Below are 23,960 nucleotides of genomic sequence, written 5' to 3'. Positions count from 1 at the left end.
TGGGAATTTAAAGTACAATATTTATTTGAAAGCACACCAGAACAACTGATTGGATAAACCATGTTAAAAAGACTATTATGTGGCACCTCATACTGCGAGCTTACCATGGCAACCTCCTGAACGGACCCAGAATTCCTTTATCGCTGGTACAACAATAAATTATCGTGTGAATTAATTACATTCTCATTGGAAAAAGTTGCAGAACACAAGATCCTTAATTTAGATGCAATAAAATGTACAAAACACCGACAGAAAATGCAAACTTTGCTAATTAGTTTTACAAAACAAAAGATCAGAAAACTGCTGAAATCATGTCAAGCCTTATTACAAATACATTGGTAAAGCTTAATGTAAATTCTCAGAGAACATCCTAGAATCCAATGGTAATGGTCTCAGAAGTTTCTCACACATAATGGTGAAGGCCATTGATGCCATGTTAAGATCAACCTATAATGGTGAAGATCTCATAACATCCTAGAATTCAGAAGCTTGTTTCAGATTGGACTGCGTGAAGGAGGCATCAAATTCTACTAAGAACATTCTTAGGTTGAGCACAGCAACAACTAGCATCAGGAATCACACATGGAATGAACACAGTTAGCAATGTTATAACAAATGTTGCATTCCAGGGTAAATCAAGGGATGCTACAGGTTGTGGGGGGAAGGGGGGGAGGTCAGAGCTAGTTCAAGGGGAACAGTAGTACCAGTGTTTCACGAGCCTCTTCCCCAGATCAGCCATGAGCCTCAGACCACAATGTGAAGGCCCGCTCAGCACAGTACAGTCTGGACCCTGTGGTTCCTGTTACAATGTCAGCCACAACTACAGGCATCAAGCCACACACACACACACACACGTTCAACTTTCAGCAATAAACTCTCTGGTTATCTGAGGTCAAACTCAGGACTGGACGTCACATAAAAGGCAGAGTTCGAGACCAAGATTAGAAGCAACCATGTCTGTGGCACCAGCAAGTGGCAGGTAGACAGCCAATCAGTGGTCACAGCAAGGCAGAACACCAGCTGTTAATTTGCGAGGTGGAGGGAAAAGTTCAGAAGTCGTCCTCGCTGTCCCAGGGGTCATATCGACGGCTGCCTCTGCTGCCCAGCAGGCAGAGCTTGTCCATCTGTCAGGACTCCTCCCCCTCATTCATCACATGACTGTAACCACCGCCCACATCCTTCTGCCGATACATGACGGTAAGGAGGAGGATGATGAGGAGAAAGAGGAGGCAGCCACATACCGCTAGACCAATCATCAATTCTGAGGGAAGGGCAGCAAGAAAAAAAAAAAAAGTTAGGTGGGAGACGATTTAGTGCAATATCCACGTTTATTGTCTCCAAGTAAAAAACATTTAATCCTGCTCTTCAGTTGGTGGTTTTTGAAGGTCTGAGCGTTGTCTGAGCCCCAGCGTACCTGTGTCCCTGGAAGAGGCGTCCAGCTGGCACTCTTTCTCCCAGTCGTTTGAGATGGAGGGGCTAGTCAGTTGAATGAAGTCTTCCAAGGGGCAGTGGAGGGTACAGCCGGGCAGAACCAGGGGGTAGGGCTCTGCGGCACTGTCGTTACGATAGAACATGGCCACAGATAGGGACCTGGGGGGAGGAGGGGTTAGGACACTCATAAGGGGGACAGACAGAAGTACTACTAAAATAAAGTGTAAATGTTTCTAAAATGTACATTAATTAAGTCATGATTGAGTCATGAGAGATAAAGAGAAGCTATACCGCCCTCTGCAGGTGTTTAATAATTAATTTAGTGCATTGGTTTCACAAGGACGCCAACAGGGCCAGAGGTTGAAGCTTATACAACCACCCCTTTCTGCAGTGCGTTTCTGTGATGACCAATTACCCGTTGTCTTCCTGGTAGAGCTCGAACATGTGACAGGAAGCATATGGAGGCTGCTGGCCGTTGAACACGCCGAGACTGGACTGAAGAGCCACGATGGTGGTGTCATGCTACACACACACACACACACACACACACACACACACACACACACACACACACACACACACACACACACACACACACACACACACACACACACACACACACACACACACACACACACACACACACACACACACACACACACACACACACACACACACACACACACACACACACACACACACACACACACACACACACACACACAGATGGAACAGTGCTAAAAAGCTGATGAAGCATTAAATAGGATGTGGTAAAGCAGAGAGGTTCTTACAGCAGACAGCATCATCATGCGTAGACGACGCTGGGGGTCTGGAACAGAGAACTTAGACATGTTTTTCACTATCTGGCCCAGCAGAATACCTGGGGGGGAGGACGGGGGGAGGACAGACAGTTTGTTTCAGTTGTGAAATCAAATTCCCTGTCTATCCCTCCCTCTATCCCTCCATTCATCCCTTCTACCTCCATTAAGCCGACTCTTCTCCTGCTGCTTGTAGACTCCAAACATGAGCTGGAAGCCAAAGTCTTTCAGTTTCCTCAGGTTTTCCATCACCTCCGCCGTCACCCAGGAGGGGGCGCTCATGTTGTGCTTTGACTGGAGAGGAGACACACACACCATTGCCAGCCAATACAAGTGCATACATTTCTCCAAACATAAGTACAGTGTCAATTACTTTTATGGGCAGAGAGAGATCATGTGAAGCTGTGGCTACAGCTGAGCAAGAAAATCAACACTACATGTCTCCCTGACAACACTGACCGTTTCTGCTGACACAACAAATGCCTGGGAACAGAGTGGCAAGGGGGGAGAAGGGGGCAGTCCAGTTCTCCCCTCTGCTTGGTCAGTCACAAGACAGAAAGCAGCTGTTGTCTCCTGGGCTTTAACTGTGGCCACACTACTGAAGCCAGGCAACATACCCCACTCTTTCTCTCTTCCCCCCTCCCCCAAAAATGTCTGCCTTCATCTTCAACTGATGTGGTTCTGTTGTCTGCAGCTGAAATTCACACTAGATTCAATTCTCTTTATATTCTTTCAGTTCCCTTTTGTACCATGCTGCGCTGTATTGTTCATGTGCTGCTCACCTCACAGAAGAGTGTGTCGTGCACACTCCAGACAGACTGGATGTTGGCTGTCGTCAGACCAGTCTTGTTCCTCACCATCTCTAGAAAATCCTGCCAGGAGAACATGGTCACACTGTTCCTCAGGGTCTAAAGTGCATACCAGAACCAAGCTGGCCGCTTTAATTCCACCAACATGGAACAGGTTCCGTTTTGGTTTGCACATCTTATTTTGAACCTGATGAACTGGTTAAAAAAAAAAAAAAAAAAAAAGGTCTTTCTAGCATTCCAACATAGCAGGTTTTCCTTGACCTAAGTCAGGACCGTGATATCAGTGTCATTCTACAGGTTGGAAAAGGAGGATGGAGAAGGCGACAATGGAGAAGTCAAGTGAGAAATTGTAATGAGAGTGCGGTAGCCAAACCCAATGCTTGGTGACAATTTGATCATCTCCTGAGTTTTAGGAAAAGCTAGAAATTGGGTCTAGTAAGAGTAACATTTATGCCAAAACTGTTGAAGAGCTGGCCTAGGCTGGGTTCATTCAAACTCAAAAACAAATAAACAAACTAAAATAAAAATAAAAATAATTTAAAAAAAGCACACTTGATGACGCATGCTTGATTAGAATGGTTCCGCTCAAAACCGGTGAAACGCATGCAAGTTCACTCGATGGCACAAAAGGTTCCAGTGCTTATTGGGTGGAAAAGTGGCAGGTGGCAATGAGACGCCAATACCTTGTAAGTGTCAGTCATGTTGAGGAACTCAGGTGTCTGCTCCGTCTCGTTCATGAGCAGTTGGTAGCGAGGGCAATCTGACATGGGGAAGGACAGCAGCTGGAGGGGGGAGGAGAGAGAACGAAAGAGCGGATGTGAAAGCACAGCAGTAATCCCTTGTCCTATAGCAGTCCCATTTACATATAAAGGGCCCAGTCCTTCAGCTTCTATCCTCCAGCACCCAGCCCCAGCTCACCCTCTCCTCTGCCTGGGGCACTGTGTGAACAGGGATAGGCTGCCAATCCAGGCCTGGTCTGAACACCTGGGAGCCGTTGGGGGGATAGAGGCCTGCCAGGTTAGCCTGGGCACTCATCAGGGTCCTGTCATAGTCTGTACTCCTCACTGATATCTGGATGGGGGAGTTCATTCGTTATACTTCCTTTGGATGCACAGGTGCAGCTGATTGTACGCATGCTAATGGTTATAGAAAGAGACTGGATGGCCAGTAAGGGAGCAGGTACCTGGTGTCGGTCGTACATTTCATCGAGGAAGCCCTGGTATCTGTGCCTGAGCACCCTGCCCAGCTCAAAGTGCTGCCTCATCCCCTCCTGGGAGGAGAAAGAGGGAGAGGGAGGGAGAGATGGATGGAGACGGAGAGACAGAGAGATAGAGAGAGAGAGACAGAGAGACGGAGAGAGAGAGAGAACGAGAGCGCGAGAGAGAGGGCGTGGGGGTGGTGGTTAGTGGTCACCCAAGACAGCTGTATCACTTACATAGTGATACAAACGGGTGAAAAGTGTTGTGAGAGAACAAGAAAGAAAATAAGAGATGTGAGAGAAGTGATGTGTACCTGAGACAGTTGTCCAAAGCCCTGGGGCCAGGAGCTGTCTTGATAGGGATCTGTAGGATAGGCTTTGACAGGGGATCTGTCTCCATGACGATACAGCTGAGAGGACAGAGACTGTAGTTTCATTGATAGCTCTAATTGGGAACTCGAAAAACGTGTTGTTGTGTTGTTGAGTATAGCGAAAGCCAACTATGCTGGTCTGGGTTATGGGTTTAGGATCAACACAGGATACACGGTCCACGACTGTATGCAAACATACCTCCTTATCAAACATATAGGTGACACTGACAAACAGAAGCATCAAAAACGTCCAATCTACCCTGCACTTGGTTTTGCATAGTTAGCACATGTAGCTATGTCGTGTTACCGATCAGACTGTGTTGCCCGGTAACTGAGACTAATCCAACCATTGTATTTTACTATGTCACAGGCCGTGAGCACTAAGAAAAACAATTCCAGGTCGCTCCCTGGTTGAGTAATGTAAGGCTGGTTAATTAGCGGCGTCAGGTAGACTCCTGGACCACATCCTCAAAATCAACCAAGACTTGTAGACAAGTAATAATGAAAAAAGTGTTTGTCTTGAGTTGGTGGTTTCACTTTTGTCTGACACTGACTGAGCAATAACCCTTTCGATCACAAGACAAACATCCCTAGGAGATGACTACAGCTAAAGTCTACAGAAGACAGTTGGAAGGTAGCCATTATAGCAAGTGGAACTTGGCTCAGGAAACGCCAAGTTTTTCTACTTAATGACTATCATGCATGACTTCTAGCAAGTCTGGCTAGTCTAATATTTTCACGAGCCACTATAACTACCTTTTCAGACTCCTAAAAAAGACTAAAAATAAAAGGCTGTAGACATTTGCTAAATCTGTCTGTGTGCAATCCCTTTGTGCCTCACTGTCTTCTCAGTATGTCAGCTATGCGAGGCCAGTTTGTGAGAATATAGTCTGAAAAGGGAGTTGAATTCGAACTCCCTTTTCAGACTGTATATTCTCACAAACTGCAGCCTTGCATAGCTGGGGTTTCAAGGGATTGCAAACAGACAGACTATTAAGCTAATGTCCAACAGCCTTTTTTTACGATGGCAACTCACCACAGTCACGAATGTTAGTCTCTTGTCTCCCAAAATTTCGTTGAAAACAACGACTAATGTCAGTATAAACGTAGGCAGTGTTGAAGCGCCCATTTTATACAGTTAGCAAACGCAAAACACCTGACTGTTAGCTAGCCAGCTAGCACAACAATCTACTGCCTGAAACAACGAAAGATGGGCGGGCTTAAAGACACCACGTAACGATGTGCGCGTGCTCCCTTGGCCAATCAAGAAGACACCCGTTTATAACGTGAGTAGATACATTTTGGGGGCGAGTAGAGTATAATGCCCTGAGTTAGTCAAAAGTACGAAATTTACAAGGGTTCTTTATTTAAATCCAAACGTAACCATGTATTTCCTAGCTTAAACAATCATGAGATAAGGAATGTGAATATCTAAAGAGTAATGTTATCAGGACAAGTGACACATGTGTGAGTCAAATTTTGATTCCTCAAATCAATTTTCTCACAACAGTGACGCCCATCCGTCAGATCCATTGGACAGCAGCTTATAGATGTAACATTCAACACTGGAGTATGATCTAGAAAGTAAGCCACAACCACACATACCTGGGGAACCGCAGCCTTATCCAGTACAGGTGTTTAGTGACTATAGCAAGGGAGTTGGAGGCCACCATGGCATGACACAGATGATCTTTTAGATGCTCGTTCCGCATTCAGACCAAGGAGAGACGTTTTGTAAATGCATTCGTTTGTTGGTTAATTATTTACTGATTGTTTTGGGGTAATGGAAAACACATTTCTAACAAGCAGTTGTCAGTGTGAGATGACCAGGCTGTGCTTGGACAGGCTCATACCATCAGCGATGTCAGGAATGTTGAGATCAGCTTAGAGCATGAGGCTTCACCTCAGCAGAACCATGTGTGTTGTGTTTCCAAGGTATGGTAGTCCAAAAGCAAGTGAGGAACAATTAAGCAACAGAAAATAGAATTGTTCTCATGTTGTTATTTCCTTGTCCACGAGGTGGCAGTGTGGCACTGTCAGAACACCCACGAGCACTGTACATGAAGAAAGATTAGGAATTAAGAGTGGAAAATGATTGCATCCCTCCTCATTAAATCTCTTGCCTTCACTTCCTTTCTTTTCTGTTATATCTTCCTTTTGCTGTTCTGTCTTTTACAATCTCACTCCTTCGCTCTTACACTCATTCTTTCTCTGTCTCTCTGTCTCTCCCCGTTATCTCTCACTATCTCTTGAGGGAGAAAAGGAAGACATGGAGCAAGAGATGGAGAGAGAGGGAGAGAATCAAACATGGAGTGAGAAAAAAGGAGATGGAGAGATCCTGAGTGATAGAGAGTGGAATAAGAGAGATTACTTAGACAGCTGAATATAGCCCAGCCATCGGTGAACGGAAGAGCTGGGGGGTTTTCAGGGTTTCATCACCCAGAGTGGTGACGGTCTCAGAGTGCCCAACAGGGTGTCCAGACTGTCCCCTCCTTGCTCTAATGATCCCAGTGAGGGCTGTGACTTGGATAACTCGGTGTCAGTGTGTCTGTCTAAAAAACACAATGCCTATAACATATGTCCAATCAGAGCGGGATAGACATCTGATTGTCTGTCCAATCAGTTTGTCAGTTTGTGAGGAACGTTCACCCCATCACGCGGTTTTGTAGCTGAGACAAATGAGCAGATCAACTTGCCCCCGGAGTCTCCGATTAGCTCAGTCCCTGGAGTGTCTGTCCAATCAGTGCTTGGTATTGTAGCTAAGACAAATACAGCTAGTTCCCTGTTAGAAAAAGTTATTCCTAGTCTTAGAGGACTGCCCTGAAATGAGACTAGCTCACTGTGACTGATCACATTATCTATTATCTGTCAAACCTGATTACCTCATAAAGCACAGAGGTACTGATAACTGACTCATTTCAAGAGACTATCAGGACTCTCGCTCTCTTTTCCTTCTGTCTCTCCCCAAGACACCACATTTTCATTTCCTCTCCAGTCCGTGTTCTCCTATATATCTTGTAGCTTGTGATATCGCTTACCCACTAGAATGTCATTCAAATAACAATTTCATTAAATCACCAGGAACGTTTTTCCTCTTGATTGAGAGTATTATCTGGGCAGAAAAACAGTGTCTCCATAAAATGTAATGAAAATGCTAAACTACTGTAGCTATCAGAAAACAGAAGGTAAAGCTGGCTGACTGGTTTAATGGATGGCTGGCTGAATGGACAGCCGACTAGCTTACTGGCTGGATGGCTGAATAGATGTCCACTAACTGACTGGTTGACACACTGGCTGGTGTGAACTGGATATGAGGACTGGTTTGCTGTAGAAAGTTAGAATGCATAATGAGGGAGTAAAAAGGCCAGCAGGTCTGGGCAGCAGACTGTCTGTGTTCAGGTAGGAGGAGGATGTCGGGCTGGGAAAGGGCACTGTCGTGATGGAGACCTCTAATTGATTATGAACTTTATAGCCCGTATTCATGTGTAAATTCTGGTTGAACCTGTGGGAGAAGGGAGGCAAGTAGAGGAGAGAAAAAGAGTGGAGAGGAGGGGGGTAGAGCGGAGGAGAGGGGAAGAGAAGATAAAGGAGGAGAGAAATAATTGAGAATGTATTTTGTGTGCATTGACAGTGTGTTTCTGTACTTTCTCTTCTTTCTCCCGTTCTGTCTTTCCATCTCTCTCCATCCTCCACCTCCTCGTTTACTGGAGTCATTTCACAGCTCTAATTCGCTACTAGACCCTCTTACCCTGCTGCATAACACACTGGAAGAGGAATGGGAGGGGGTAGAAAGAGAAAGGCAGAGAGAGAGGGAGAGAGGGGGGGGGAGCAGCAGCAGCGGTTGTTTAATAATGACATGAGGGGGATAATCTCATTAGCAGCTCCACCTCAGATGACTCTAGGGGCATCGTCTCCACAACGGCCTTATGAGAGGAGGAGGAGAAGGAGCAGGAGCAGGAGCAGGTGTAGGAGGGACAGGACAAGGAGGAGGAGGAGGCGGCAGAGGAGGGGCAGGAGGAGTAGTAGAAGGAGGAGAAGGAAGAGGAGGAGGAGAGTAGAAGGAGGAGAAGGAGGAGGAGAAGGAAGAGGAGGAGGAGTAGGAGGAGGGGCAGGAGGAAGAGTAGAAGGAGGAGGAGAGGATAGAGAAGGAGGAGGAGGAGGCGGTGTCTTTCCTCCTCTACAGACCCAGGCGGCACCAAGACGAGCTCTGAGTGTTTGTCTTCATGGAGACACTTCTACTCACTGTGTGCTTTATGTGTTTCTACATTCTGTCAGGAGCCCCACTGTCCAACACTACTCACTATGTATGTTGGGAGTGACTGAGCTTGTAGTTTAAACCCGGATGGTGAACCTGAAATCCTCCTTTTGCCCTAAACTTTAGTTTTGACAAACTCCAGCTCTACTCCCTATTCTAACTCAAACTACCCAAGGTGAATGTCTAACCTGGTAAAGCACTTGAACTCACGTTGGCAGATCTTTGGGCTCACGTTGGCGCTGTAGGACCTGCCCTCCCACTCAGTGTTCCATCAGAGCTGGAGGAGGTCCATGATTGGCTGCTGCGGGTAAGTGTTTTGCACGAAGCCTTTGTGGTGATGGCGCCCCCCTGCTCCCCACCCACGCCTCCTGTAGGGTCGTTGTGCGGCAGCCATGTTTTTGTGGACGAGAGGGTAATGAATTCGTTGTGGAGAGCCTCTCTGGTTGCCCTCCTTCTCTGACTCTGACATGCAGCTACGCCCACACTCCACATCTATCTATCTGTCTATCTATCTGTCTATCTATATATCTATCTGTCTATCTATATATATCTATATCTATCTGTCTGTCTGTCTGTCTTTCTTTCTTTCTGTCTGTCTGTCTGTCTGTCTGTCTGTCTGTCTGTCTGTCTGTCTGTCTGTCTATCTGTCTATCTATATATCTATCTGTCTATCTATATATATCTATATCTATCTATCTGTCTATCTGTCTGTCTATCTGTCTGTCTGTCTGTCTTTCTCTTTCTTCCATCCTCTCTCCCTCTGGTGTGTGTGTGTTAGGATCAGATGAAATGTGTTTTTTTAGTCAGATGTGGTGCTTACTGTATGTGTGTACAGTCAGGAGCATGTGTGGGCAGAGTCAGGGTTGTGTGTGTGTGTGTGTGTGTGCCCGTATGTGCGTGCATTTGCTTCTGATCCATCTCTCCAGAGAAGCATTAGCTTCCCACGCTGATAACAGCTGATGGTTTAGAAGACTCAAAATATGTTTGTGTATGTTTGGGCAAGTGTGCGTTTATAATGTGTGTGTGTTTGTTTATGTGTGTGTTTGTTAATGTGTGTGTTTGTGATTGTGTGTGTGTGTGTGTGTGTGCAAATGCACTCATTTACGACTGTAGATGAGAGTAGTCGACACCTGACACTTCACCCCCCTGCCCTCTCCTCTCGTTTTCTCCAGTCCTCTCCAACATCCCCCCTGCTGTCTATCCTGCTTACTCTCCTCCTTCCCTGAATCCCTCCTAGTCTCTGCCTAGGTCCCAGACCTGTCACCAGTCCAGAGTAATACCCGGAGCTTAGCTCCTCCGAGGCACTTCTCCCTGACACCAACCTCCATTCACATTGTCCCTGAATGACTTGTCTCTATTAGTCATCTGTCCTCACCTCCACAGCAGAGCAATGGTGGACCATGAAGAAGTCATCTAGTCACATACAACTACAACACAGTCAGCATGTATGACTCACATGAAACTGGCACACAATCCAGCCGTCTCCCTGAACAAACACAAACATGTACACTGTTTTTCACGTCCCTAAACTCACATGCACATCAGTGTGGTGAGGAAGAGGGATACAGAACAAGGAGGAAGAACAGTGAGACGTTCTCCACCCAACATCAGTTCCAGACAAGCAGACACACACACACATGCACACACACCCATCCTCAGGTTCAATACTGAGACAGTCCACTTAGTCATTTTGATATAAATATTCCCGACAAGGTCTCCCGGAGTAACAACATTACAGGACCACAGCCATTAGAGCTAATGGTCCAGGACAGCTCCCATTCTGGGGGAAGGCCGTCTCTCTGCTGCCATGGTCTCTCCTGATATCTCGAGCCTCTCACCCCAGGTCTGTCTGCACCTGCTCTCCAGCCCTCTCTCTTTCACTCTCCTGCTCTCTGTTCCTCTTTGTCATAGTATCACTGTTTCTCTCTCTCTCATCCCCTCTCTGTGTCTCTCTCTTTCTCAAACTCGATACCCCTCTCCCTAAATCTCGCTCTGTTCCTCGCCCCCTCTCTGCTCTCTCTCTTTGCCAGATGGACACTCATACAGAGAGCAGGTCTATTACTGGAGGGGGGCTCTGACACCAACATGGCTTCCTGTAATAGATGGAACTTTTGAACCTCTTCAAATAGTAAATGATCTCTCCTTTCCTGTCCTCTATTCTGTTCTCCTTTCCTGTCCCCTGTTCTCCTCTCCTTTCCTGTCCTCTGCTGTCCTGATCTCTACTTCCTATCTTTACCTCCTGTCCTGTACTGTGTTTTAGTTTCCCTCCCCTCCCCTGTCCTCTCCTATCCTCTCATATTTGCCTTCTCCTCCTCTTCTCCTCTCCTCTCCTCTCCTCTCCTCTCCTCTCCTCTCCTCTCCTCTCCTCTCCTCTCCTCTCCTCTCCTCTCCTCTCCTCTCCTCTCCTCTCCTCTCCTCTCCTTTCCTTTCCTCTCCTCTCCTCTCCTCTCCTCTCCTCTCCTCTCCTCTCCTCTCCTCTCCTCTCCTCTCCTCTCCTCTCCTCTCCTCTCCTCTCCTCTCATATTTGCCTCCTCCTCTTCTCCTCTCCTCTCCTCTCCTTTCCTCTCCTCTCCTCTCCTCTCCTCTCCTCTCCTCTCCTCTCCTCTCCTCTCCTCTCCTCTCCTCTCCTCTCCTCTCCTCTCCTCTCCTCTCCTCTCCGGGCAGAAGGAGCAGCTACCAGACCATAATAAACGCGGTGCTGCTTGGTGATAAACTGTAAGAAGTTAATCCCCAACACTCGGCAGCCTCTGACTGTGTCTGATAAACTTGTGTAGCTGGCGGAGCTAATCATGGCGGCTTCCATCTGCTCTTAATCTGCCTTGTTTCTGCAAACATGAAGGGGAGCTGAACCAGGCTCTGTGTTTCTGTATGCGCTGCTGGTTGATATTCTAAATAGCACAGTCCAGGAAGTGGGGTGTATTTCATATATCTGTGTGTGTATGTGAATGAGCGTCTGAGTGCGTTTCTGTCTACATGCGTGTCTGAGCATGTGTTTGTGTGTGTATGTCGGCCTGTGTCTGGTCCAGTGAGGAAGTTCTTGTGCTGCCAGAGTGTCTGGTGACATCATCGTCTCAGTCTCCGTCTAGCCCCCCTGAACAGCAGGGGATGCCTGCACATGCACACGACTGCTCACTCACATGTACTGTGCTGCCCTTCGTACATGCCCTCGCTGGGTCTCCTGTCCCTTTCTGTACTGCCCTCTCTCCTGCCCCCCACTTTAGCCCCTCCAACCATCACCTCCTTCAAGATGGTCTTTAATACCCCTGAGTTCAAATCTGACCATAACCAATTGCATTAACCATAGCCACCTGAGCAAAGGTCAAAGGTTGTACAGTAGTTCAGTCAGGTCTTGCCCGGGGGTACGTGTACAGTAAGAGCTGTGTCTTAGCGTATTAGCATGTTAGCGCACAGGCTGGTTTGTTCTGCCCGGATGCTTTCCTTTTAGCTCCCATTCACACACACAGAGACACACACACACACACACACTGTCATACTCAAATCCTCCTTTGAGACTAGAGCTCCAGCGAACAGAGAGAATGACCATAAGTTGTCAAGCTGCTCTTTTACTGGTTATCCTACCATCCTATTATAATGAGGGTGTTTGTGTGTGTGTGTGTCTGCTTGTGTATAATAACTATTCCTGGCCGGGTTATGAAATGGCTCACATTGACTTCTTTATCTGTGGCTTTATCTATGGCTGAGCTGAGAGCTCACTGGATTACATCAGAGTCTGCATCTCTACCTCCTGACAGACTGAGTGGGAGTGGAATACTACCCGTACACCTCTCTTCCTCTCTCTCTTTCTCTTCTACTCTTTCTTTCTTTCTTCCTGTCTTTCTTTCTTTCTTTCTTTACTGTATATTCCCCTCCTCCCCTCGCGTGGTTGGAAGTCCCTCCTCAGTCCCGGCAGACTAGGTGCTGGTGGAGCCTCTAATGACTAACCAGAACAGCTGTTGAGAGCGACAGGAGCTAGCATTGTGTGTGTGTGTGTGTGTGAGAGAGAAAGTTTGTGTGTGAGAAAAGGTTTGTGTGTGTGTGTGTGTGTGTGTGGTAAGCAGAGCAGTTTGTATTCAGCCATCACAGTCCACGCTGAGCGCCTCAGTGCGCCGTGCCCCTGGTAACCTTGCCATATGTAGATGGCTGCATATGCTAATACCCAGCATGTAGGCAGGCAGCGCCTGGTAATGGTTCTGTGTGGGCAAGAGCCCAGATAGACACTGAGATTTAGCAGCTTCCTGGTGGCTGAACTGAACTCCTGTCTGTCAATCTGTCAGCTTGTTATATCACACATGCACACACACACACACACTCTCTCCATTACTATAATAACCCCCAATAATAAGCCCCATGAAAGTTTTAGTCAACGTTTGAAGGTATTGGAGCCTGACCAGACCAGACCAGACCAGACCAGACCAGACCAGGCCAGACCGAGTTGGATCCTACAGCTCAATCTTCTAACACCCCAGAACAACCAGGACAGAGACCCTGGGCGTCTCTCTGGTTTAATCGGTCTGTTCTCATTGACCTTGAAGAAGAGCTCAGCCACACTAACAATCTCTTTCCTTTATTTTCCTCTCCTCCTCTCCTCTCCTCTCTTCTCACATATCCTCTACTATCCTTTCCTCCTCTCCTCCACTTTCCTCTCATCCCTTTTTAGTCAAAAGATTTACTCCTCTTTCTGCATCCCACTAGAGACGCTAAGAGGGGAAGCTCATTTGTGGTATGAAACTCCCTTCCAAATCCTGTCTGTGGAGAGAGAGAACGAGAGAGAGAGACAGAGAGAGAGAGAGAGAGGGGGGGGTAGAGTGAGGAAATGTGAAGGAGAGAGAAAGACAGATTGAGAGTAAGAAGAGAGGTGTATAAGAGCGTCTGCTAAATGACTAAATGTATTTATTGATTGAAATATTTCCATCCCTCTATCCATATATCCATCTATCTATCCATCCATTGACTTATGTCTCTTGCCATTCACGTGGCTCTCTTATTGCTGATCGGCCTGGTGATCTCCCCCCCGAGCCCTCTTCAACCCCCCCCCCCAACACTCTCACACACCAGCAGGGGAAGGGAATAATAAACATTGTGGAAAACAATGTAGTCTAATTTCAGCTGCACTCACCCCTCCATCACGGTGCCTGTGTGTGAGCCTAGATAATGAACAGTTTGTGCGTGTGTATGAAACACACTGTTTGTCTGTGTATGTGTGTGTGTGTGTGTGCTTTTGAGTGTGTGCGTGTGTGTGGAACACACTGGTTAAGTAATGGCTGGTGATCGTAATGACCTGCCTGTTCATTAGGGACGACAAACGCTTGTTTCAATTATGCCCTCTCTCTCCCCTGCAGATCACAACATGGTTGTTCAGAGCACTAATGTGATGATTACATGTAGTCTTTGGAGTTGTTATGGTTGTTATGGTTGCAAGCGAGCTTTTCCAGGTCCTGTCTCAGCCTGGTTCTGTTCCTGCGCTGCGGACACTCAGCGAGGCAAACCAGGCAGCCCCAGGTAACACTCCATCCCCTGTCGTCTCACCTTGAGATTTGACGTGTCAGTTTTCAGAACGTTCGTTTCAACATTTCAAAATGGTCTCAAACACGACCGATCCCCCGTGGATCCTGCTGGTTACGCAGCCTGGGCAGAGGACAGCCGTGGCCATATGCAAATGTACAAAAAATCCTTCTCTCTCCGGGAGATTTGATAGGGGCGTTTTCTAGTAGTTTCCATGGTCCACTCGGATACGGGGCTCTAGCATCTGTGTGTGTGTAGCAGGTGTAACAGTCGTAGAAGTAGCTCTTTACAAAACACACACACACCGCACACTCCCTCTACACGCTGGAGCCATGTGGAACATTAGAGTGTTGCTGTGTTTATTGGTGTGTTCACAGATGACACTGACCAGCTCCCAGCTGTACTAACGCACCATCAAACCACAGCCCTCCTGAGTGTTTGTCTGTGTACTGACAGATAAGCCTAATAACACTGCCACTGCCCCCCGCACCCTCCATCACACACAAACATACACTCACAGACTCTTTGGCCTCCATAGACCTCCAGTACAGCAGTTGATCCATGCTCTGGAGTCCAGACTATTAACAGTCTCTTAATGACGGTCTGGATATGAGTGTGTTTTGTCTTCCTGAAGAGGGGATGTCAGGATGCTGGGCTCAGCTCCTAACCTGTACTAATCCCCATCTATCCTTGTTCTGTCTTTCTCTATTTAGAAAGACCTGGGGCGTATTTAAGAGAGTAGTTTACTGCTTCTCTATCCTATGCTAATGACTGTATATGCCGCAGGGGGTAGCGTTCGCTACTCTTACTCAAGTATGTTACCCCTCCTTCTCTCTCTCTCTCTCCTCCTCCCTTCCTCCCTCCATCCATCCATCCCTGCTGTGCCAAGCCTGAGAGAGCAATGATGTTGTAATATGAGAGTGAAGGAAACTTCCTAACGTCTTCTCATCTCTTCACTCATATTCTCTTAGTTTTTCTTCTCTCCAGAGTTAATGTTGATTTTTCTCCAGCAGTGTTATCAGGATGTCAGGGTTCTGTCTCTGAGCCCCAGTGCTGTGCTTGGGGACAGGCGTGATTACTCTTGTCTAATTAACAGAGCGTGAGGACAGCATTATTAAAGGTGAGATGTAGGTGGAGCCACGCTGGGGGCCAGCTGGGGAACCCTTCTAATTAAGTCATTCAATCCAGACAATATTAAACAGAGTTCATAACCTTAGAGGCAAGGGAACTCCACTGGGTCCATAGAACAACAGTCCTTCTATCTATCAGGGTGTGTGTGCGTGTGGGTGTGTGTGTGTGTGTGTGTGTGTGTGTGTGTGTGTGTGTGTGTGGGGGTGTGTGTGTGTGTGTGTGTGGCATCCACTGGGATCTACAGTAAGAATTGGAGAAAAGTTCTTGGATAAACAGTCTTTATTTACAGTTGCTAAATTGTACTAGGTAATAAGGCTGAATTCTCCATGTCTCTACAATGTAACTATCCTGCTAGGACATGGAATAGATTGGCCAGAGAGAGAAATAAAGGGAGGGATGGAGGGAGGGAGGGAGGGAGGGAGGGAGGGAGGGAGGGAGGGAGGGAGGGAGGGAGGGAGGGAGGGAGGGAGGGAGGGAGGGAGGGAGGGAGGGAGGGAGGGAGGGAGGGAGGGAGGGAGGGAGGGAGGGAGAGAGAGAGAGAGAGAGAGAGAGAGAGAGAGAGAGAGAGAGAGAGAGAGAGAGAGAGAGAGAGAGAGAGAGAGAGTGAGAGAGTGAGAGAGAGAGAGAGAGAGGGGAGTGGGGGATTTTCTGTATTCAGTGTGGGCTAGGTTATGACAAACACTGTCTAACCAGGGACACTCTGAGCTGTCTGACATGACAGCTCACACACACACACACACACACATACACACACACACACACACACACATACACACACACACATACAAACTCTCTCCTTTATTCTTGAACTAGTTTTGCCCTATTTTCTTTCTCTGCCAGGTTATAACACAGGCAGACAGACAGACAGGCAGGCTGACAGACAGACAGGCAATCAAGTTAGTGGTGATGTTGATGATGTGTCTCAGGGTGTTTGGAGGGTGGGAGGGGATAAGAAGTGAGATCACTTCGTCCTGCAGCTGGGGCTTTCAGTCTCTCTGGGCCTGGCCTGGCTGGGCCTGGCTCCCTCTGGACCTGGTTCTGTCTGGAATAGCTCTATCTGGGCCTAGGTCAGTCTAGATGAGCCAGCTCTAGAGTTCCTAGAGCTCACAGAGAAGTGTGTTTGTTGGGGGGGGCAGCTGTGTCCTGGTAAACTGAATTTAACCTGCATCCAAACCCAGCTGTCACACACATATGCACACACAAACGACTCAAGTTAACAGGCAGGCTTATTCTCATTAGTTAAACATTGTCACTGCACTAAACCTGCTGCTTGGTCAAAACTTGGCAACCTTGTCCTGGCTACTGTATTAAAAACACAAACAAACACACACATACACACACACACAAGCTGTCAAGGGGCTCTCTTAATGTCTGTCACACAGGTGTTATGTCCTGGTGTATGAGTGGGGGTGTGTATGTGTGTGTGTGTTAACTGGACAGTGTAAGTGTATATTATATGAAATATGTAGGTGCGTATTGGTGCATCGGCATATTTATGTTTGCGTGTGTTGGTGTGAATGAGTGTATGTATGTTTTTGTGGCTGTGAGGCATTTGAGGCATGTTAATGTGTATGTGTGTGACAGCAGAAGAAAGAAGCAACATGTCAGGATGATTCCGTTTCAGGGATTTAGGTGTCATGCACTCAATTTGTCTCTCAGATGTATATTCCTTTAGCTTGAGGGAGAGTAGGAAAATATACAACCCCCATCTCTCTCTCTCCCTTTCTCTCACTCCATCTGTCATTATCTCTTCCTTGCTTTCTTTGTCTTCTTCTCCCCCCTCTCTCTCTCTGTCTCTCTCGCTTTCGTTCCCCTGTCTTTATTGTTAGCTCTCATGTCTTTTCCGTCAGCCTTCCAGTTCATCTACTGGTAGATGGACCTTTTGTTTTTGCTCTGGTGAATGGTATTCATACTGTCCAATCCAGGCAGCATAGATACACATGCACACACACACAGAGCACCACGCACACATACACGTACATACACCCGCAGAAAACCCCATCCTTCACACTCACTCAACATACAGACGGCTGTGTGTCGTTACTTTATTAGCTGCTTAAGTTTTTCTGCCTTGCAGCACTTTCCCCAAATCCACTGGGGAAGAAATCCAAAAAGAGCCATTGCTCATTCTGTTATCAACTATTTCACTTTCCTGTGTCTCTATAAGGTGATGAGTGGTGGCGGTGTGGAGTGTGTGTGTGTGTGTGTGTGGGGGGGAGCTTATGTCGTTAAGCGTATGCGATTTATCACTGATGTCTGTAGCCGGATGCTGATTTGCTGACTGGTCATGCTGTCTGCTGGAGCAGGGATTAATGAGACATGGTTTCGTTTAATGATAGTCAGGACGTGTCTCAATCCTGCTGCTGCTTCCTCAGCTGAGGGACACATCTCCATCCTGCTGCACTTCTTCCCGTGCATACACCTCTGCTGTCTCTGCGGCCTCTGCTGTGTCGTGTTGTGTTTGTGTATGTCAGCTAGTAGGTGACTCATTGGGTGGGAGAGGAGTATAGACAGGCCTCAGGTTTTAAAGATATTATGATCTATCACGAAACATAATCATCCCAGGGTTGGCTTTCAGCTTCCCGTAGCGCTGTTCTTTTTTTGGATACATAGTGTTTGGTAGTGTTTCATAAAGCCCAGCATCTCAACATCTTCACACACACCTCTCTCTCTCTCTCTCTCTCTCTCTCTCTCTCTCTCTCTCTCTCTCTCTCTCTCTCTCTCTCTCTCTCTCTCTCTCTCTCTTTCTTTTTTCTCTATCTCTCCTCACACACACACACACACACACACACAGGAACTGCTGAGAGAGCTATGAGGCCTCACATATCTCACACAATCCATTGTTTCTTCAGAAGCAGAGTCAGGTTTCTGATTTAGCGTCTTTATTTGTTTACTTGTTTTCTCCTTCGCAGCCCAGAAGGACATCATCTTCAATCTGGTGAAACGTCCATGTGAGGAGATGAAGGCCCACAGGCGGACGCAGAGTTGACAGTGCTACTAAATAGCACTCTCTCTCTCTCTCTCTCTCTCTCTCTCTCTCTCTCTCTCTCTCTCTCTCTCTCTCTCTCTTTGTCTCTCTCTCTTTGTCTTCATCTGTTTGTCTTTATCTCTCTCTTTCTGTCTCTGTCTCTCATGATTAATTGACTAATTTCCAGGGGGGCTCTCATTTAGTGCATGTCATTAGAAAAACAACTGATCTGTGGACACACACACCATTTAATTTAGTAGTTAATGTGGTACATGAAACTGATGAAGATGATGATGGGATGGTGAATATGTTACTGTGTGTATTTGTTGGTGGGTGTGCAAGCTCATGTGTGTTTGTGTGTGTGTATGTGTGCATATTTGTGTGTGTGGGTGTGTGTGTGTGTGTGTGGTGGGGGCTCCTCATCACATTTCTGGAGGCATTTTGCTACACCATGACTGCCTGACTGCTTCTCTGATTCACAAGCTTTGTTTTTGACATGGCTGACAGCAGCATTCACTGGAGACTGGCTGGCTAGCTGGCTAGCTGGCTGACTGGCTGACTGGCTGGCTGTCTAGCAGACTGACTGACAGGCAGACTGAAGGAAACATTTGCAAACAAACAAACAAACAGATAACACAAACAGGCACACATCTGTCAGTCATTTACTTCCTGGCATTAGAAGGCACTCCTCTCCTTCAATTGTGATTGGCCACATTGAGTCAGCTGAAAGCAGCTGAATTGCCTGCTTCTTGAATTCAGAACTTCACAGAGATTCTCACAAACCCAAATATGTCACTCTTCACCATATTACCCCTCCCCCTCCCTCCACTCATTCTTGCAATCACTATGCATGCTCTCTCTAACTTTCCTTCTCTTTACCTGTCTCCCTTTCTGTACATTTCTCTAAACCTTTCTCTTCCTTTCTGGCTCCCTTTATTTGTTTCTCTCTCCGTCTGTCTTTCTCCACCTACTCCTTCACCCCTCTCTAAGTAAGACTGGAACAGATAACTGATATGATTGTTTTTTCTTTGAGCACCTCTCATCATACTCCGCCCCACTGCCCCAACACAAACACAAAATGTACACACATGCATGAACACACAATATACACAAGCCCAATAAAATAGTGCAGTCATATTTCATTTGTAATTCATGCAGAGCCTAATCCATCCATTTCATTTCAACAGGTAAGATAAACCAAGTGCACTCAAAGAATGTGACAGTATTTGGTCATTGAGATTGAGGCAAGATTGGTGGAGGTGTGTTCTGGTGAGTCTAGTGTCTCCTCACAGAATGCAGCTCATGTTTAATGCATGAGTCTGTTGCATAACCACAGCATCCTATCAAAGCAGTTCTTCAACTGGAACATTTAGTGTTGGATAATGGGAGCCATGGTGCCATGTAGGTCAGATGGGAGGGTAGTTTTACTATCAACAGCCTGGGGGGGGAAAGATTCAAGTTGGTACTGCACAGGTTGTCTTTTTATTTCTCTCTCTTTCTCTCTCTCATTCTCTCCCTCTGAATCTCTCTTTCCTTCTCATCATTTCTCTTTCTCTCTTTCTCGCCCTCTGTATCTCTCCATATATCTCTCCATTTACTTCCAGCTCTGTCTGCCCCCCCCCCCCCTGCCTCAACCATCGAATATCTACACATTATTATGATTAGCTGTAGTAATCAACACATCAGCAACTGAGCGTTACACATTGTAAGAGGGTCCCAAGGGAGTTATTGAAAAGATTTGTAAATACTGAATATTTGGTGCACAACTCCGCAATCAATGCTATTATCCTGAGATCTCTTGCTCTCTCTCTCTCTCTCTCTCCCTTTCTTTTTTCTCTATCTCTCCTCACTCACACACACACACACACACACAGGAACTGCTGAGAGAGCTATGAGGCCTCACATATCTCACACAATCCATTGTTTCTTCAGAAGCAGAGTCAGGTTTCTGATTTAGCGTCTTATTTGTTTACTTGTTTTCTCCTTCGCAGCCCAGAAGGACATCATCTTCAATCTGGTGAAACGTCCATGTGAGGAGATGAAGGCCCACAGGCGGACGCAGAGTTGACAGTGCTACTAAATAGACGGATGAATGGATTCAGAATGGTGGGATGGATGAATGGGTGGATAGGTGGACGGATGCATAGGTGGATGGATCGATGGCTGGATGGATGAAAGTCTGGTGGGATGAAGGGGTGGGTGGATAGGTGGATGGATGGTTGGATGTTTCTGACTGGTAGTGAGACACTCGTCTGTATTAGAGTCAGATGAGCACAACACAATTAATCATTTTAGGGATGCTTTGATTGGCTGTTGGAGTGTTTATAAGTGAGTGATATCAGAACAGATGGATTTAGCATTGGAGATATATTTAGGGCAAACACACACACACACACACACACAACACTCTGCTTCTCACACGTCAAAAAGCTTATATAATAGTCTAAATGGATATGCCACACAGATGAAAACATCTCTCTTGACTTTAACAAGGCTGTTGGAATGCCTGAGTCAGGAGCTGGGCTGGGGTGTAAAGTGGGCGCCATTGAGAGCCCCGTGTTCTCTGTGTAGTGTTTAGAGTGCAGTGTGGAGTCCTAGCCTTATCTCCCCCCCCCCCTTGTCTACATGGCAGGTGGAACCAGCAGCAGCCCAGAGCTCCAGTCTCCGTGGCAGCCATCTTAGGAGCAGCTCCACTTCCTCTTCCTCCTCAGGGGATGTTTTCTCAGTCTGTGTGTGTGTGTGTGTTTGTGTGTGAGTGTGTGTGTGTGTAGCTGTCTGCTTCTGCAGCAATGTACCAGCTGCTCAGGGGAAACTCTCCATAAGAGTGAGATGTTTCCACCCAACAGAAACTCCATGTCTTCTCTTCCTCTCTATGCCTCCTTCTCTTCTTCTCTCCATCCTTTCCCTCCTTTCATCTCTTCATTTGTTTTTTTGTTTGCAACTTCTCTCTTCCTCTCTCCCTCTCTCCCTCTGCCTCTCTACCTCTCTCTCACACCGTTGCTTTTCCAGTGCCTTCCTCCTCCCTCTCTGTAATTCTCATCATGCACTCTTTCTTACCTTCTATTCCTCCTCCATCTCCTCTTCCCTCCTTTCCGTCATCGTCCTCTGCACCACCTGCCCCCCCCCCCCCCCCCCCGGTCTCTCCTGTTGCCCACCATGCCCAGTCTCTAGGGTATGCCAGATTGGCACTTCAAAGCAAGACACTTAATTAATCCAGTTAGGACAGGGAGCACTACTGGGAAGGCCCTTACTGTCCAGGAGACAAGAAAAGTGCATGCTGGGTACTGGGGCGTGGCTCCTCTAAAGAGAATGCCGTCCTATCTTTCTTAGCCACAATGTGTGTGTGTAATTATATTTCTGTCTGAAGTGTAAGTGTGTGTGTGAGCATGTGTCTGTGTGTGTGTGTGTATGTGTGTTTGTGTGTAATTTACTTGTTGTGGTCATTACCGTTATACAACAGATACAGCTACAGATTCATCACCTCAGAACACCATGGTTACACAGTCAGGACATGACAGATGAGGTGCTGAGGCTCTATATGGATTCACCCTCCACTGGAGAGAATGAAGAGCCTCTCTCCTCTTCCCATCACTGTTGACAATCTCGACTGCAAAAACACCGCTTTCTACTGTTCCTTTTTGCACACACACAGATTATCTCACAAAGACACACACACACACACACACATGCATTAACATCCAGACACACACACAATTACACGCTCAGTCCCACACACATACACACACACGGACACACACGCACGCACACGCACACACACACACACACACACTACTTTTCCTCACTCTCACGGCCGGCAGCTATGGGTTAAAGCTGGATGCGGTCTTTCATCACAGTAAACAGCTTCAGGACTCTGAAATGGAGCGTGTCCAAGAAACAAACACACACACACGTACACACACAGACACCCACACACACATACACACACCATCCCATACACACATACACACACAACACCAGCCATCTTTCTCCACTTAGTTGTTCTTGGTCAGACCATGTTGTTTCGAGTATGGCTGCTGTCAACCTATGCTCTGTCTGGAAGAGGAGAAACTTTACTTATTATCACAGGACATAGAAGGTAGAGTCGAAGAGAATAGAATAGAAGTTAGATAGTCTTTTTGTGTGTTTCAGCTGTCTGATAGTGTCAAGTTGACTGGGTGAAAGGGAGATGGGCAGGAGTGGGTGGGAAAGGTGGCAGGGTGGGGAGGAGGCAGGGGATATGGAGGAGTTAGTGGGGAAAAAGATAGAAAGAGAGAGAGAGTGAGAAAGGTAGAAAGAGTTGGAGAGCATTGACTGCAGTGAAGCTCTGTGGTTTTACTCTGAAATTGTAAATTGCTCCTGCCTTTTTCTCTCTTTGCCGCCTGGTTACAGAACAAGAGTGTGTAGTGGAATGTGTCAGGAAAACAGACACTGTACCCCCCCACTCCTTTTCTCTCTTTATCTCTGTTTCTCTTTTTCAGGTTTTTAACCTTGATTTTGGAAGCTTACCGACTAAACCAAACAGACTCCATCCTGTCGTTTTTGTTTCATCCAGCTATTCTATGTGGATGACTGTAGGTTTCTAAACACATAGTATTGACTGCAGCAGACAGATGTACAAACACTCTCTCTCTCGACTCCACACTCACAGAATATTTATTATAATCATCAGCTAACCCAAGCACACAAGTCAAATGCTCCCATGAATGGGAAAATAAATCTTGTGTGTGTAAGTGTGTTTGTGGGTGTGTGTATTTGTGTGTTAGCAAGTTGTAGGAGAGGATTTATAACCAGAAAAAGACCTGGCCTTTAGAGAAAATCCTGTTAAGCTCCTCTCCCCATTTCTTCTCTTCTCCCCCCCTTTCCTCTCCCCTTCTCCTTTCTTGCCTGTTCCCCTCTCCTGTCCTCTTCCCTGTGCTGCTAGCGTCAGGATTCTAACCTGCAGAGGTGGAGCAGAGATGCCTCTGCACGCTAGTTCCCACTAAAGTCATTTATGGGGACTTGATGAACATCTCCTACCTCCAGTTCATCCAACTACTTGGTGAACTATTCCTTTAAGCAAGTTGCATTGATAGTCAAACTTGCTCTTGTGAGCAGCTCAGTGACTTTGAAACAGCAAACTTCTCAGAGTCAGCGAGAAGCTCATACAGCAGTCAGCCTATTTTCTCCTCAGCATCTTTCATCTTTTATCATCCACAAAACCGCAACACCGCAACACCGGCGTTTCTCCCAGCAACACCATCTAATTATCTCCATGCATGCTCAACATGAATTATGTACCATAACCACGGAAACTATTCTCATTACAACCAAGCAAGGTGGAGGTCCCAGCCATGAAAATTGGTGTGTGTGGCTGATCAATGCTTATTTTGAATGTAGTCAGACAGTCAATCACAAAGACACACCCACAGGGTGGGTCACAGCTTCTGTCTATCCTTCCGTCTCTCTCTCCTGTCTTTGATTTGTAATCAAATTTCTGG

At 46.8% G+C, this 23,960-nt stretch overlaps 1 protein-coding gene across 1 annotated transcript; it reads right to left on the bottom strand.

Annotated features, from left to right (window-relative positions):
* acp2 (acid phosphatase 2, lysosomal) lies at nucleotides 1-5,841 on the bottom strand. Its single transcript, XM_084683047.1, has 11 exons — nucleotides 5,664-5,841; nucleotides 4,571-4,666; nucleotides 4,242-4,328; nucleotides 3,977-4,129; nucleotides 3,742-3,840; nucleotides 3,032-3,121; nucleotides 2,411-2,543; nucleotides 2,223-2,311; nucleotides 1,847-1,953; nucleotides 1,415-1,590; nucleotides 1-1,261 (listed from the first exon to the last, which is right to left on the bottom strand). The coding sequence occupies exons 1-11, from the start codon at nucleotides 5,754-5,756 to the stop codon at nucleotides 1,128-1,130; spliced, it is 1,257 nt and encodes a 418-aa protein (XP_084539173.1). The 5' UTR covers nucleotides 5,757-5,841; the 3' UTR covers nucleotides 1-1,127.
* Nucleotides 5,842-23,960: the final 18,119 nt, after the last annotated feature.

This window comes from Hypomesus nipponensis, chromosome 19 (genome assembly GCF_054491055.1).
Source record: "Hypomesus nipponensis isolate SF chromosome 19, ASM5449105v1, whole genome shotgun sequence".
Classification (NCBI taxonomy): domain Eukaryota; kingdom Metazoa; phylum Chordata; class Actinopteri; order Osmeriformes; family Osmeridae; genus Hypomesus; species Hypomesus nipponensis.
This window is presented reverse-complemented; position numbering and strand designations above follow the sequence as displayed.